This window comes from Pseudomassariella vexata (assembly GCF_002105095.1).
Source record: "Pseudomassariella vexata strain CBS 129021 chromosome Unknown BCR38scaffold_10, whole genome shotgun sequence".
In the NCBI taxonomy this organism is placed as follows: Eukaryota; Fungi; Ascomycota; class Sordariomycetes; order Amphisphaeriales; family Pseudomassariaceae; genus Pseudomassariella; species Pseudomassariella vexata.
This window is the reverse complement of record NW_024467965.1, coordinates 2,181,743-2,197,330: the sequence shown is the minus strand read 5'-3', so window position 1 is coordinate 2,197,330 and position 15,588 is coordinate 2,181,743. Positions and strand designations below refer to the sequence as shown.

The window sequence follows — 15,588 nt, the reverse complement described above, 5'->3', positions numbered from 1 at the left end:
TCTTGGTTTACCCAGGCTTGTTACGAGATCTGGCAGAAACACTGGAGCTATTTTATAGTCTAGGCCCTTCAAGCTGGCCAGATCACTGGCTTGACTGGGCAGGCAAACCCGAATCCAAAATGAAGTGCTTCAATATTACACCGGATCAAGTTCAACCGCTGAGGCTTATTACCGTGCTCGGCACCGGCGGGGTGCGGTCTATATATGTTCCATTCTTGAACGTTGCTTCGTGTTAGCTCGGGATTTATGAGACATTCATACTTGAGTAGTTGTTATGATTAGTATAGACAACGGTAAAAGCATGGTTCGAACTCCAAAGTCCGGGTCTATTCAAAACTTACTTTGATCTGTCCACGCCGAAAACCTGCAACTTTCAACTTGCATGTGCATCACAGCACCATTCCAAGCCAGCCTGGTTTCAACTTTAGAAGACTGCTCCATGATATCGCTGCTAACTCCAAGTGGTCAACAGACGCGCATTTTCGAGAGAACGTGGCTTCTTCCATTCGATGTTGCAACAGTCGCGGGATGAAACCTGGAAATAATATGTACAACATAACCCGCCAACCTGCTTCTGTCGCCCATTTATCCTGTCTTATCACTCCCAGGTCGACTTGTCGCGACTCTCTTTACATTCATATTGCCGTCAATTTCTTGGAACCCACCAATTTCGCTGTCCCTCTGACTGCCCTTGTCACTACCACGTCTCGCTACCCCGGAGACCCTCGGTGATTGGCTACTGGGCCCAGTCTCGACATCATTGCTCTGTGTCCTGGACCTTCTGCCAAACCGGTGGCTCCCTCGGCTCGACTGCGCCGCCTCCTTGATGAGACTTGGCATCGCAGGACTGGGAAGCCGTGGCGTTGTAGGTATACTGTTAGAGTTGTCGTTGATGTCGAGCGGGCTAACTGCCCTGCTAGGAGGAGATCCCCTGACGAAACTGAGAAGATGCCGAATTGCTCCTGAGCGTGGCGTGCTATCTGCTACTGGTGTACCTGGATTTGAAGACCCGGTCCCGGTGCCAGTACCGTTCCCGTTGTTGCTCGACAAGCGACGGCGTACTTGCCCTGCAGTGGTGACTGGTATTAATGAGGGAGCAGGCAGTAGTTGTTGTACGCTCGACGGTTGTGAACCCTGCGTGCGAACGGCTGATGGCTGCGGTGTTACCGTCACGCTTTCTCTGCGTTTGGTAGTTTCTTTTTCGGACGTTCTTGGAGAGTCTTTTGGTGTCAATTTGCCGGTTGGCTTGGGTGAAGCCTTGGGTGTGGCGCGTAGGCTGCCAGAAGGGACGGCGAGATGCCCATGTTGTTTTTGCTGTCCTTGGAAGGCTGTGGTGCTGTTGTCAGTCCCATTTGTTTTCAGCGTGGAATTCGTTCGTTGGGGATACGTGCTTCCTCGGCGACCCTTGACCGACTCCCACTTGCGGCGTGGCTCAAACGAATCTTCGCAATCGCTCGAGGGCTGCTGGACATTGATATCGGGCCGTTCATAATGCAGAGAGTTTCGGGCTGGCGCTGGGAAAGGCCAGAACCATTTCTTCCTGGGGGCTGCTGACTGAACAGAGACAATGGCCTTGCCGTTAAACTGAGTGCGGAATTGATAATGCGATTGCGGCGTAGGCTGGTGTTGGTTTGGGCTTAGACCGATTGGCGTGGCATTGGAATGTCCCGATTTGAATCCCTGATTTTGATGTTTGGGCCCATGTTTCTTTCGCCTTTTCTGCGTTGTCTCACTTGACCCACGACGATGAGTGGTTTGCGAGGCAGTCCGATATGGTGGGCTGGGCTCAGAACCCGACGTAACGGCTATGCTGCCACCTTGATGCAATTCATCCTCGTTCTCGTCGTCATCATCAACATCTACACCAGTGTCGTACGGGTGGGTGCTCTGCCCTGGCTTGCCGCTGCTCGAAGACAAGCTGGGCCGCTTCTGTGCTCTTGCCTCAGCCAGCTCGATCCTGTGCTCGAGTCGTTCTTGGACCATTCCCAATCGGTCGTTCAACCATTCCAGCGGCGCATTTACAGCCTCGAGTGCCCTGGCTTTGACCGGGCGATGTGCTCGCTCCGCTACTTCGTCGGGCAGGTCAAATAAGCGCGAGCTGGAACCTGGTTCTACCAGAGTAGTAACGGTCGGCCAGCGGTCGCGGTAGTCAAGTGTAGGGTCCCTGCGCTGCAAATAATGCTTTCTCTTGCTTGTAATGCCGAGACGGGCAAGGAATGAGGGCGGGATGCGATGTTGCGGCACTGGAGTTTGCGACTGCGGAGCCATGTAGGGAGATCGGGATGGGCTCGGAGGCAGGTAGGCAGGTGTTCTGCGCCATTCCGCATCGTCTACAGAGTCCTGGTTTTGCTTTGATGCGCTGTCTCTTTTGCGGTGTGGCATTGTCGTCGTTGATTAGTGACTGGTCGGCCTCTGCAGTGTCGGTCTGGAGTTCTGGAACAGCTAGGGATCTGAAGGGCGACGAACGTATTTTTACTGCCGCGGTCGAGCCTTAAAAATGATCATAAAAATTTCGTCACATAGGGAAAACCGTGGACAACGAATAGGGAAGTTAACGACAGCGCACTCCAAACATGTATGTGAAGCATGTCGCCGTATTGGATGTGAACCCACCTACAGACATTTGATAGACATGCCGGTCCCGCCTTCAGCCAGGCAAAACATTGAACGTCGATGACTTCAGGATTTTTATGATACTCCCAGCACAACTGGTTGATCTATCATAGAAGGGATAATCGATTTCATCTAAGAAAGCCTGCAAGGTGGAAAACTTTGGTCTATCGCAACTGCCGTAACGAAGTTGATGGATAGTAGACTCATTGCATGTGCCCCAGCCATGCGAGGAAAGAGCGAACTCGAGGCGGAACAGATACTCTTCACGCACGTTGATTTCTCGGCAGTCGCGGGTTAAGACTGAACATTGAAGAGCTTTTGACCACTTGCGTTTGGAAAATTTCTCCATGGTCAGCATGCATCGCCAGAAGTTCCACGGCCTGGCTATGGCCACCATTCTCGGACAGTTGAATGTCTCGGTCGTCATCTTCAGTCTACTTGTCGGCAAACGGAGTGATCATTTTCAGCCCACGGAGTCTTCCAGTTGTGACTTCCATTTCCTACTAATGTTGTTGCGGAAATGTTCGGCGAAAATATGAGCCATGAGATGAAGCCTTCTCACATGATTAACTATTTAACCTACTTACCCTGGGTACAGCGGAGGCATAGGAACCTAAATTCATCATTAAATTCATCATTTGGACCATGAAGCCAGACCGACGACGCAGCAGATGCGAAATCGGAAGTGGTGGAGCAAAGAGCAAAGGCCTAGAAACATCGTCATCATCAATAGTGCTTGCAAAAGATAATGACGATGACATGTATCTGTTCCATCTCGTGTTCATATTCGGGCTCGCCCTGAAGAATGTGACGCTCAACGGCAATAGCCGGCCTCGCCTCAATCGACGACCCATCGTCCGTCCTGAGTACTGCCAAGCCTGAACTCCACTGGGATATGCGGATCGGCACCGTGGAAAAGCATAGCTTTAACAGCAGCAACCCCGGCCGCTTCCGCGTCAGCGCCGACATATTTGTACTACCACCAGTCACATTGCTCAATCCAATACCCATGCCCGAGCTCGCGCCCGACCTGTGTATCGCAAAGTACGGTCTTCCACCCTTAACCATCTCGGCCCAGATCCTCGAGCTGGCAACCGCGCCGTGTCGGGCATGTCGCAGTAGAAGTCGCGGTAGTCGCCCGTGAAGGCTGCGCACTCCGAAATCCCATCGCTCTTGGGACTCACGGCCACACGTAGGAGTTATTGCGGCTTGGTGCGCCGTACCTCATCTTGCTCTGCCTCCAAGTACCATGGCAGCCGAGTCGATACGTAATTAATCAGGTTGGTCTGCACGGCCAGGGACAAAAGGTCATGGCGTTTTGGGCGCTTGCCTGCCTCCATGAGCTCGAAGCCTGCCCGGTGGCTCTTGCAAAGCGCAGGACATTTTGAAGTGAACCATTCGACATCTTCAAAAAGGGGCGCGAAGCTCTGAGTGAGTCAACCCACACCCTTCGGCAGATCCTGTTGAGCTGGCCCAGCAACTCTAGGTACTGTCACTTGCGTTTCGCGTCATGGCTGTCGGTAATATCCATTTCAAAACTCGCTGCATGTTGCAAGGTGTTGGCAATGAGCAGCCATGCCGTAGGCATGATGCGTGTTCGTGTGGGCGGCCACGCCTCCAAGAACTACCCTAGGACCCAAAGCATTGTATATGCCTGACATGGCGGTAAAGGGTCGGGAAATGGATATTTCCCGACGGTTTTGCATTTACTGTCGCAGTTGCTGCAGATGTTGAATAGTAAATAATTGGTCCTGATCATATGAGGTGGTATACAACTTGTCACCGTCATTCACGCAGTGTAGGACAAATGCAAGTGTTAGTAAAGACGGTGCGTGCACCCGCTGGGCTTCCTTCATAAGTTGGAAATACGGGCAGCATCGCGCTGCTGTTCATGCCTGAGGTTTTGAAGCATATGAATGCACAGTCTCAAGTCACCCAGTTGAGTAGGCAAGGCCTCGAGTGTCGGCACGATGACTTTCATAGAGCTCTCGAGCAGTATTTCCATGGCCATTCGAGCCCGCAGAAGTTGCCCTTTGGACCTGGACGCGACCTTTGGACACGGAGAATGCGCAATGCGCATCAGACAGGCGAGGAGCGTCCAGCGCTAGTCGGCTGGCACAATATTGAGCGATGGCCTTTTCTGACTACGCCCTCGGCCCATTAGCCCATTTTCCGTCTTGTTTCCGGGTCATGGAAAGCGTAATTCATAAGCGTGGACTTGCCCGATCCAGCTCTTCCACTTATCTAGAACAGCGTGTCTTCTGCGGTCAGCTAGCTATGAAATACTGAAGTAGATTACCCCTTTATTTTGGCCGTCAATATCAGGAGCAGGATTCTTATATATATCGTTAATTATAATACGACTTTCCCTCTTGAGTATACCTTCAAAGTAAAGTGTGTTAGCATTTCTGCTTAGTACCTAATATCGGAGTTCCATAAAGTAATACAAGGAATAAGCTAAGAATGAACAAGCGTTGAGCTTCTACGTACCCTAATTACGTTCGTCCCTATCTTCCTCGAACTCTATAAGATAGTTGGTTTTATATTAAGGGCTAACCCCGATCCTATAATACGACCTAGAACAAGGCTGGTGTACTCAACAGTCTGAGAAGGTCCCTAGGAGAGTTTACTTAAGTAACCAAGGATCTAGAAGTAACCTAGATCTGTTCTGCTAGCAAAGCATACCAGACCAAAGTGGTTAGCGCGTATACAGTCCATGGTCAGATTCTGACCGCCCTCGCACGATGACGAAGCCTTAGTAATCATCTGGAACGCCATCACCATCATAGTCAGCTCGGCTCGCTCATGACACTACACTGCAACACCAGAAGTGCTCGATTAATGACGTAAATTTAACAAATACCGGCCCTTGCTTTGTAGGACAATCCTTCCTCACACAGACGACCAAGGTCTCTCGTGAATAGAATGAAATCCTGGTTGACCTATCCATCACGTCGGACCCCTGGGCCAGCTACACTAGAAGGGTTGGATCGGGCGGACGAGGGGAAAGGTGGGCGGCAGCAACGAGTGTCTCGTATATACTGCGACCCACGCTGGCCGTGTTCGGTGTACCAAGAAACACGACGCTGCTGTCGTAGATTCGCGCCGTGGCGACTGTGGTGATGGCCTGTTTGACCACGATGCTGTCGATATCTTGGCTGATAAAGATAATGGGGCGAGCCGTGCCTGTACTCCTACGAAGCTTGCAGATATCATTCCGCTGGCGGTTGCCCAGCTGAGACTAATCGGCTAATCTGGGTGAAGAGGCTGGGTTGTGCATGCCAAGAGACCATCCCCACTGCTGTTGATAAGAGTTACCACTCGATGTCAAGTCATATACAGAGATGTAACTTGGCAAAACTTGAGCTTTGCTTACTACTCTGGCCTCTGGCATTTCGCCCCATAGCAAGTCTCTCGGCCAGCAGACACCAGACTTGATCCAAGCGCATACACGGTGGCCATTCAAGCCGTGAACAAGGATGATATCGATACAATCGTGGTCCTCATGACACTCACACCAGACAGAAAGCATGGTCCGAGGGCGGCTGCTTCCGTTGACTCTGATTCTTCTGGTGCCGGTGGTGCATTTGAGTCGCGGCAGGTTTGGAGGTCGTTTCGCTGCTCGTATACGACAGGGTGGTTTGCGAACAGGAATCTCGGAGTGATCTATGTGCCAATTCCTTTCGGCCAGCTTTGGGAGTACACAAAGTCAGTCGGGCCAGTGTGGCTTTGATTATATGCATTGCGATCGCTATGTTGCTGGCAGACCTACGAAAAGAACTAATGCCGGGGCCAATGGTCGACCTTTACTACAGTGCTGATGGGTCGATAGCACAGAGTGAGAGATGCAAGGTCAACACATGCATATCATAATTCGATTCTCCTCGAGTCTTAGTGCCAAATAGTGTATGTATATGATAGATGTTGGAAGTATATGATGCTGCCATCCATCTTTCCAGGAGGTTGGTGTTCTAAGATTTCAACCAATCACAAATGTCGGATAGATTGCGAAATGGTTTGTCAGGGAGATGAATCGGTATCAATGTCATTGTGTGCCGGCAGGGCAGGGCCGGAGAACAACTTTCTCATTGTGTCAGAGAACAGAATGCCATAGGCACCGGTGGGTGTCAGGACACTGAACGCAAGACACCGGTGGGGCGCCGGAGGGGTGTTTCGGACAAAAGACTCCCGAGTCATGATTACAATCTATGTGAAGCTTTGGGATGACGAGAGTCAAGATCCTTGGCATCGCCGACCCTGCTGTTATGCCGGGTCCAAGCGGCGGCCTAGCTATCTATATAAGGACCATCTCGAAGTAGGACAGGGAAGGAGCAGAGATCAATGCATCACCGTGGGCAGCCCTACCTGAGACCGCCAGTGACCACTCGGTATTACGTAGGAGGGACGCCCGTTACTCCCCATCACTCTGTACTATTGCCTTCGGCCTAGCCGTACCCTGACACATTGCAATTTAGGACAAGATAATACTAAGATCTTTGCCATACCGCTTAACGTTGTCCAAGAATCCAGGAGTATAAAGTCTTGGTAACAGCCAACCACAAGGACGCCCACACACCGTCGGGGCTTCGGCATCCGGTGAGGCAAATCGAGGCAAGCAAACAGAAAACACATGGTCAATGTGCAGACTAAGTTCCGGGCAGATCCGTGTTTGATTCAGGTTCAAGTGAGAAGTTATCAGATGGCCATCACTTGCCAGGCTCTAGGTTAGTCCGATATATTCAATGTTGACCTCGCCCTCTCTGCTCTCTATGCCATTGGTTCAGAGAGGAGCACTTAATCTCGCAATTTCGAGCACTGAACAGACAGATCTGCTTGAGGAAGCAAATCGTGATGGAGAGGAAAGATGACGCCTCAAGTGTTCACGACAAGTGCATGGTGCTACATGTCGATCTAGCCCCAAACCGCTGCTGTCATTCAATGTGGAAACTTGAAATATGGGCAGATCGTCCGAGTAATTAGCAAAAGTTTATGGGGCCGATATCGAGAAGAAAACATCCCGCGACTCATGAGATATTTTATCAAAGCCGAAAGAATTGCATGTATGGTATCAGGCTAAAGTTAAACCATATTTATTGTCAGCCCTAGTGGACACACCATAACGTCCCACACCCACATCCGGGACACCCCCACATGTGGGACGCCCTAAAAATGATGCTGTATATTTTCACCATTGACTTCAACCTTTTTTTGCACTTATTCTGATGCGACTACAATACAGCTTTCACCGTCACTAGGGTTTTCGGACTCGCTAGACTCATCTATACTATCCTCAATTTCACCAGCCTCGATTTGAGCCTTCCGAATAGCCTTGATATTAGTAAACTTCGAATTAGGGCTCATCTTGACCTTCCTCCGCTTCCTAGCCCTACTAGCCTCAAGCTATGCCTCTATTGCCTCAATCTTTCGCTGTGCGACAGCTAACTGGTAGCCCTTCTCATCAAAGCCCTTTTGAACTTTCCGAAAGAGTAGCCGCTGGGTATTTGGATCACTATCAAGCTTGCTGGATAAGCTGAGTTGATCTTGGAGCTCATCTCTCCTCTTAGGCGTTGACCAGGCTACTGCTGATGTCTCTAACGCCCAGTCCTGACTACTAGAGTGCCCTTTGCAAGTCTGACTAGGCTGTTTGATTGGTGCTGACGTATTCTCAAGGAGCAGGGGGCTCATAAGGGGTCTAGCTATGCTCGAAGGCCAGAGACCAGTATATTTCCACCCACTGATAATGTTCTTGACGGTCAATGCTGCTAGACGTGTCTTTATATAGCAGAGCAGAAAGTTTCTCTTCCCTACGACAGTAGTAGTATCCCATTGGTTAAGGTAACCAAGCTCTTTCTTATAGGCTGCCTTGAGGGGTCCAAAGACTGACTGATCGAGAGGCTGGAGAACGTGGGATGTGTGTAGCGGTAAGAAAAGCAAGTGTATCTTGTTTATGAAGCAGAGGTACATAAACTCTGTCGTTTCGTGGCTACTATGCCCATCTAGGATAAGTAACCTAGTCTCTTCAGGGTCCTCTGGTTGAGTCAAAGGAATAAACATCTTTGGTAGCCACTCAATAGCCGTAGAGTCTGACGTCCACCTATTCTCTGTTGCTGTAAACCTCCAGGCTTCGTATGGAGTCAAGTCTAGAGGAAACCACTGCTGCTGGACAGACTTCCCCTTGTATATCACAAGTGGGGGTAGTGCAGTACCAGTCGCAGAGATACACTCTAAAAGAGATGTCCAAGCTCGAGATCCAGGCTGTTTCTTCCGTATAGAACGAGTCTCAGATGATCCTAGAACAATACCATTTGATCCTCTACCGTCTAGAATACCTGTCTCATCCATATTGTATCGATTCGAGGCCTTGATAGCTTTGATCTCAGGGATAGCGAGGTATTTGAACCATTGCCTGATCACATTAGCTGAGGCTCCATTAATACGCTGGGAATCGATAGCTCTGCTTCTCTGGACCTTGACTGAAGGGTTCCTCTTGATAAAATCCTGGACCCAGTTCTTTCCAAGTGGTTCGGTGTCTCCGTGGATCTGTAGGATACGCTCGGCGAAGTCTTTGAGCTGTTGATGGGTTGGTGGGAGGCCTAGGGCAGCCTGGATTCGAATCCATTCAGCCAGATGAGATTCCTGGGCTGGAGAGAGCCTCTGGTAGTCAGCGAAGGCTATATCTCTTGACTGGGCTCCCTGAATCCGTCGTGAAAGAGTAGACCTTGGGACACCATGCTCATATGCTGCTTTTCGGAGGCTTTGACCAGTAGCTATTTCTTGAAGAGCTCGATAAGTATCATCTTCGGTATATTGACTCATATTAGTGTAAAGAAGACGTACGTAAAATTTCGTAACGATTGAACCGATATTGGTAAAGATAAAAGAGGTTGAAGTTAGAGGCTAGCGGTGTTGATGAGGCATTTTTGGGTGTCCCACATGTGGGGGTGTCCCGGATGTGGGTGTGGGACGTTTTAACTTCGACGAGACAGGGTTCGCGATGGGCTTAATCTCATCCGAGATGGTAGTTACAAGTGCCGAACGACGCGGAAGGCGTCGTACAGTCCAACAAGGCAATCGAGAATGGGCTACAGTAATCCAGGGTATTAATTCGTCCGGCTGGGCTATCCCGCCGTATATTATTGTCGCGGGTCAAAACCACCTCGTATCCTGGTACGAGAATAGCCCATTCCCGTCCGATTGGGTAATTGCTGTAACCAAAAACGGTTGGACAACAAATGAGCGAGGCGTAGACTGGATTCAGCACTTTGATCGCTATATGAAGGATCGTACGAAGGGTGTTTATCATCTTCTTATCCTCGACGGGCATGAGAGCCACCACTCGACTGACTTCGAGCTATATTGCAAAGAGCATACTATTATTACACTTAGTATGCCTGCTCATTCGTCACATAAGCTCCAGCTTCTCGATGTAGGCTGTTTTAGGGCTTTGAAAAGGTCGTACGGCAAAGAAATTGAAGACCTAATACGGGCGCATATAACCCATATCTCGAAGGAGGATTTCTTTTCGGCATTCTATAGGGCGTATCGTACGACTATAACTAAGTCGAATATCCAGGCATGTTTCAGGGGGACAGGACTTATTCCGTACGACCCGGAATATGTGATTTCACAGCTGGATATTAAGCTACATACGCCTACACCTCCTGGGAGCTCGTATGGCGCCCCCTTAATCTGGGAATCTGATACGTGACCCCATGGGGGGTTGCCCTATAGCTAGAGATAAGATAGATAAGAGCTATAAAAGAGCTCTGCCAGGCCAGAATAGCTGACCTGGCCATCCTTTCCCAATACAACAATTCACACCCCATATGCACACGCATCAGAACCAAAGAATCGTATAGCATCAGAATAGCTCCCCGACGACAATACTTACGGCTATTGACCAATTTTTACGTGGTGCGACGGCTGTTATGCATCGGTTAGTTTTACTTGAGGATGAGGTTACTACACTTCGGAAGGCTAATCAAGAGCTAAGCCGTCGTCGAAGGACTCAAAATCGACAGCTACAAGATGGAGGATCTCTTAGTTTACGAGATGCTCAGGACTCACAGTGTCAACGGGATATTGAACAGCAGCTACAGGATGATATACGTGTAAGTCGTCGTCGTACGAGACCGGCCGAACCACGCCGACGGCGCTGTAGGATCTGCGGAGAGCCCGGACATAATGCTCGTACTTGTGAGAATGATGAAGATACGTACGAGGAAGAGGATTCCGATTAGTTTGAATTATTATTTTTTAGTTTAGTTAAGTTATTGAAGTTATTCATACGGTGCCAAGAAAAAGTGGCCAACTTGCTTGTGGGGTACGTTAACAGAAAACAGTAACAAGGAAAATTCCAAAGTATGTGGCTCTGCAGCCTTGCTGCACCAGCGAACTAACTCAAGTACTCACCATTCAGTCGAACCCGATCTTGATGCGTAAATCTCCAAGGTGCCTTTGTCAAGTGATTTAATATTGTCACTCCGGCTTGGGTATATGAGACGAAGACACCGCGTGGCACCCGAGCAGCAGGAGTTCTAGCTAGACAACAAGACAGAAGCGCCTATATTGGGGAAAATAGAACATGATACTAGTGCTTCCCTCAGCCTATGTATTAGCGCATCATCTATTTCCTCCCATGCCTGATGTCACTGATCTTGGGCTCTTGGATACTTTCGTCCAGATAATTCGCCAATTTATGATACCGCGTGCCTCGAGCTTCGACGTTTTGAGAAGGTCGAAAGCGACCGTGACCTTTCCAGAGAGTACACGAGCGTAAGCAACTTGCGCTTCTCTCACTCGAGTCGCTTCTTGTAGTTGTGGATCATACGGGGTTGTGTACTTATTCTTGCGGAGCAAATACGGTGAGTTTGTTCAATGTGTGCTCCACCCACATATCCACGATAGCCGGTGCCCGCGCCGGATGAGGAGGATCGTTTTACCACCACATAAGACCTGCAGTGCATCCGCAATCTATTCAAATTGCTACCTTCCCCTGCTTCTTGATAGACACGATGTTGGAAGGGCGAGTTATCGCAAGCTGTTAACAAGCTTGAACCAGAGTTAGAACTTGTCAACAAGTCAGAGCCAGGGCCAGAACCAGTCAACTACAGTCATCTACTAAGATATTATCTAGTAATATTGCCGAAAGGTGAGAGATGGTGGATGCAGAAAAGGAAGGAGAGTCCCTGGGTTAATCTAGAGCGAACGTTATCATGTTATATTAGAGCGTAACTGGCTGTCCAATTGACGTATCATGTCTCTTATCTGACGCTATAGAGCGAAGGCTGGAATTAGATCTAAAGGGTTAAGCCACGTGGTAATATTTGTGGGTCGTAGTAAAGCCTACGAACTCGAGCACTATTGATGCGAGTGCATATGGGGTGTGAATTGTTGTATTGGGAAAGGATGGCCAGGTCAGCTATTCTGGCCTGGCAGAGCTCTTTTATAGCTCTTATCTATCTTATCTATAGCTATAGGGTAACCCCCCATGGGGTCACGTATCAACTATACGGCAAATAGGGCAAATACGACCCCTATTGGACCTAACCCCTCGTGCGCATCGCCTCGTATCCAGCGACCCTGGAACTCGCTACCAGTGTTAACTTGCTCGGAGACCCTAGCCAGAGAGTGCTAGGAACTCTCCGAGAGTATAGTCTCTGTTGGGATAGTGTTATAAAAACTAAGAGAAGACCCAAACACAGATACCGGGTCTCTCACATCTCTTCGTTCTCTTGGCATGCAACTCCTTGCCGTCGGCTCAAGCAGCAGACTCGGCGTTCACCTTTCTAGGTTTCTTGACTTGCAGTTGGCTGACTAGCGGTGCCTAACTTCAACAAACCAGCACATTGACAACTTTCCGCTTCTGGAGTACATCATACCAACCTCGACAGTTACTCGCGTGAGAAGAAACATTGTGGGTTGGTCTAGTCCCATGGACCCCAGATCTAACCTTAATCACCTCAGCCCCCAACCTGGCACCAGGGATCGGACTACTGCTAAATTCCTTCAAAAGAGCACAGTGAACGAACGGCCTCCATTGTTGATGTTAACGTATGAACCAATCTCTGCTGCAGACACGTGGCCTTAGACACAGGATTACCATCAGCGTGACCGGTGCTCATAGAACGTGGTGGTCCTCACTGGACACGCTGATTCACCGACGCAGTACCGTGATCTGAGCGTCGGAAACTGGGTGCTGGGCTGACAGGTGGGGTACTGATGGTTTAGACTATTTCGATAAGCAACCGACTTCCATCTCCGCCAGGTGCGATTTTATTTTAGGTTGCGTCAAACCAAGTAGTTGTTATACAACTGCAAGTCGTCGTGGTCCATCCAGTTGGACAGTTCGTGGTATAGAGCACCGGCCGTGGACGGCTGTTGTGCTTGTTGGGTCTCAATCTGTTTGGGGACTTCAGGATTGAGGATGAAGCCGACATCATACGCCGTTATCGCAGCCGGATGTTGAACCTGTGAAGACGGGGGAACAATGGAAGTTGGACTGCTCCCCAGCGACGAACCGTCATGTTTCTGGTTGCGAAGACGATGGACTAATGAGCCCAAGCCCCGAAGAACCCGGGCGCAGTCTTTGGGGTAATGATTCTCGCCCGTCGCCTCGGCATCGAAGCACTCGACGACAAAGCTGACACCTTGCGTATCGTGTTCCTCGAGTCTGTCGAACAGCAGCTGATGCAACAGCAGGATGATGGCCGCATTGAAGATGTTGTGTAAACTGGTTAATAGCATTTTCCGCGAAGGCATCAAGTCACGAACCCAGCGACCTAGCCTCAGGTTCCTACGGGCCGCATCGCTACAAACCCTGAGGTACTTGATATGGGGATGTGTTTCGAGACTCCAACAGCGGTTGGTCAAGCGCTCGGCCACGGCTCTCTTCACCGCCATGAAAAAGATGGGCCGGATGGTAAGGATCAACAGCTGCAGGCAAGATGAGTGACGATCTCACACTTTGAGAGCAGACGCATGGAATCCGCGTACCTGATTGTATGCCATGTGCAGCTCACAGCATGCTCTGTCACTCGTGAAACCAGCGTCGGGGAGTTGAAGCTGGGGAGGAAGCTTGGCCGCCCAGCCCGTAAGCCAACCCAGCGCGTTATCAATACGATACGACGCGTCTGCCGTCTGGCGCTCCCACGGGCATGGGGCAATTCGATATGTATTGCAGACAATGTACCCAGATATCTTGGCCAGTTCTACATGTGCTCGGAGGCCCACAGCTGAGGGGAGGCCCCTATTGACATTAGTACCTTGACACTTTGGCACAACGTATGAAACTGACTCACACAATTTCGGTGGGCATGGCCAGTCGAATTGCCTCGTCTGCAACGGCCGGGGGTCGGCCCATCAACACACTCAGCCACCGATCTATGATGTACAGGGTCCAGAAGGTGCGCTTTCCCAGCTCGTCCACCCAGCCGCAATGTACGCCGTGCATGACAGCGATTTGCATGCCCAGGCTTACGTACATGTAGGCCGCATCCCGCCGGTTCATCTCGACGAGATATATACTCATCATGGCGAGAACGGAGATGTCGTGCACCGTGTTCGTGTTCGTATCCAACGGGTTTCCCAAAAGGAGTCGGGCTCTTGCGAAGAAGGCCTCGTTTCGTTGCGCACTACTGATGTTGTCCCCCGGCGGCTCAAGCAAACATGCCATAGCAAAAGCGGCGTGGAATAGGGCGAGCTGGCGTAGTGTGCGTGGGTCGGCAGCGGATGAGTCTAGGGGCTCCTTGGAGTCGAAGAAGGACGGGTCTAGGTCGCCCCAGTAATAAATGCCACCCGACAAGAAATCGCCGCTTCCGTCCTGGACGAAGTACCGAAGCTGTGTGATCATGACTGTGACCTCGGTCTTTATTGGTAGCCAGAACGGGTCGACATCGTGAACCACCAGGGGCTGGGAGTCAAAAGTTTGGTAGCGTCCCAGGGAGCCCAAGAAGGTGCCCTCTAGATTCTGCGAGCCAGGCCATGCGAGGGGGAACATGGTGTTCATGAACTCTTTGATTAAATCGAGAAAAGCGGCACCCGAAGTAGGGCCTAGGTAGCGTTGAGTGCCGTCAGGGTCGTAGAGCATTCGGCCCTCCTGAGCCGACTCGTCTTCTTGGGCATCATTCGGTCCCATTGCTGGTGCTGATGCTGGTGCTGGTGCTCCTGCTGTCGTCGTCGCCGTTGTGCTGCCTCCTGAGTTTGAAAAAGCAGCAGCTCCAGTGCGGGCCATGAGGTCACGCCGACTCGCCTCGTCAGGGATAGCCAACTCCAGACACGCCTCGAGCCGCTTGCATTTGGCAGTGAGCTCCTCGAGGTCGGTGCGCGGGACGGCTATCTTTTCGACGACAACGGGATACTGGCACTCCCGGGACCCATTGCGGCATTGCAGACACGGCCTTTCGCCCGAGCACTTGATGCGCCTCACATTGCAGCTGTTGCACCTACGTTGGGAAAATTATATCAGATTTTGCGGTTGCAACGGCGCACATGGTGTACGGTGGGTCAAAGAGGTGAACTTATCAAGGTTCGGTGTGGATTGTAAATCTTGACAATGGGAAGCTTACGCGGTGGAGACTCGCTTCCGCTGCTCTGGCGCGACTTTGTGACGTCGGTGGTTAACGGGCAGGCGCTGTGCCGACGAGTTGGTTGTTCTGGTTCCTGATTCTTTTCCTGTTGTTGAGGCTCTTCTCATGGCGCTGGCGGCGGTGGGAAAATCTCAAGTCATTCTACGAGACGATGGAAAGGTACTATTGAGGGTGCAAACCCCCTAAGAGAGAGCGCCAAAATCGACTGATCAATCAGACTGAGAGCCTACAGAAAGACGGTGAAGATGATCGGTCTGGAGGAGTTGGCGTGCACATATTTCTTGCTTCTGCCTGAGCTGACGCGCGGGGGGCAGGTCAAATCATTTTGATCATTTTGCGTGGAAATGCCCGACCGTCACTCCTCCCACTTCCAGGTTTGCACGAGAGC

At 50.6% G+C, this 15,588-nt stretch overlaps 2 protein-coding genes across 2 annotated transcripts; both read right to left on the bottom strand.

Annotated features, from left to right (window-relative positions):
• Window positions 1-585: 585 nt before the first annotated feature.
• Window positions 586-2,382, bottom strand: BCR38DRAFT_487540 (uncharacterized protein; the record flags this gene model as incomplete). The annotated part of the gene is made up of 1 exon (XM_040864170.1): window positions 586-2,382. One exon carries the CDS (start codon window positions 2,380-2,382, stop codon window positions 586-588), a length of 1,797 nt encoding a protein of 598 aa, XP_040713876.1.
• A 10,137-nt stretch (window positions 2,383-12,519) lies between these two features.
• BCR38DRAFT_39686 (uncharacterized protein) lies at window positions 12,520-15,574 on the bottom strand. Its single transcript, XM_040857658.1, has 4 exons — window positions 15,180-15,574; window positions 13,914-15,056; window positions 13,609-13,861; window positions 12,520-13,548 (listed from the first exon to the last, which is right to left on the bottom strand). The coding sequence occupies exons 1-4, from the start codon at window positions 15,305-15,307 to the stop codon at window positions 12,904-12,906; spliced, it is 2,169 nt and encodes a 722-aa protein (XP_040713875.1). The 5' UTR covers window positions 15,308-15,574; the 3' UTR covers window positions 12,520-12,903.
• Window positions 15,575-15,588: the final 14 nt, after the last annotated feature.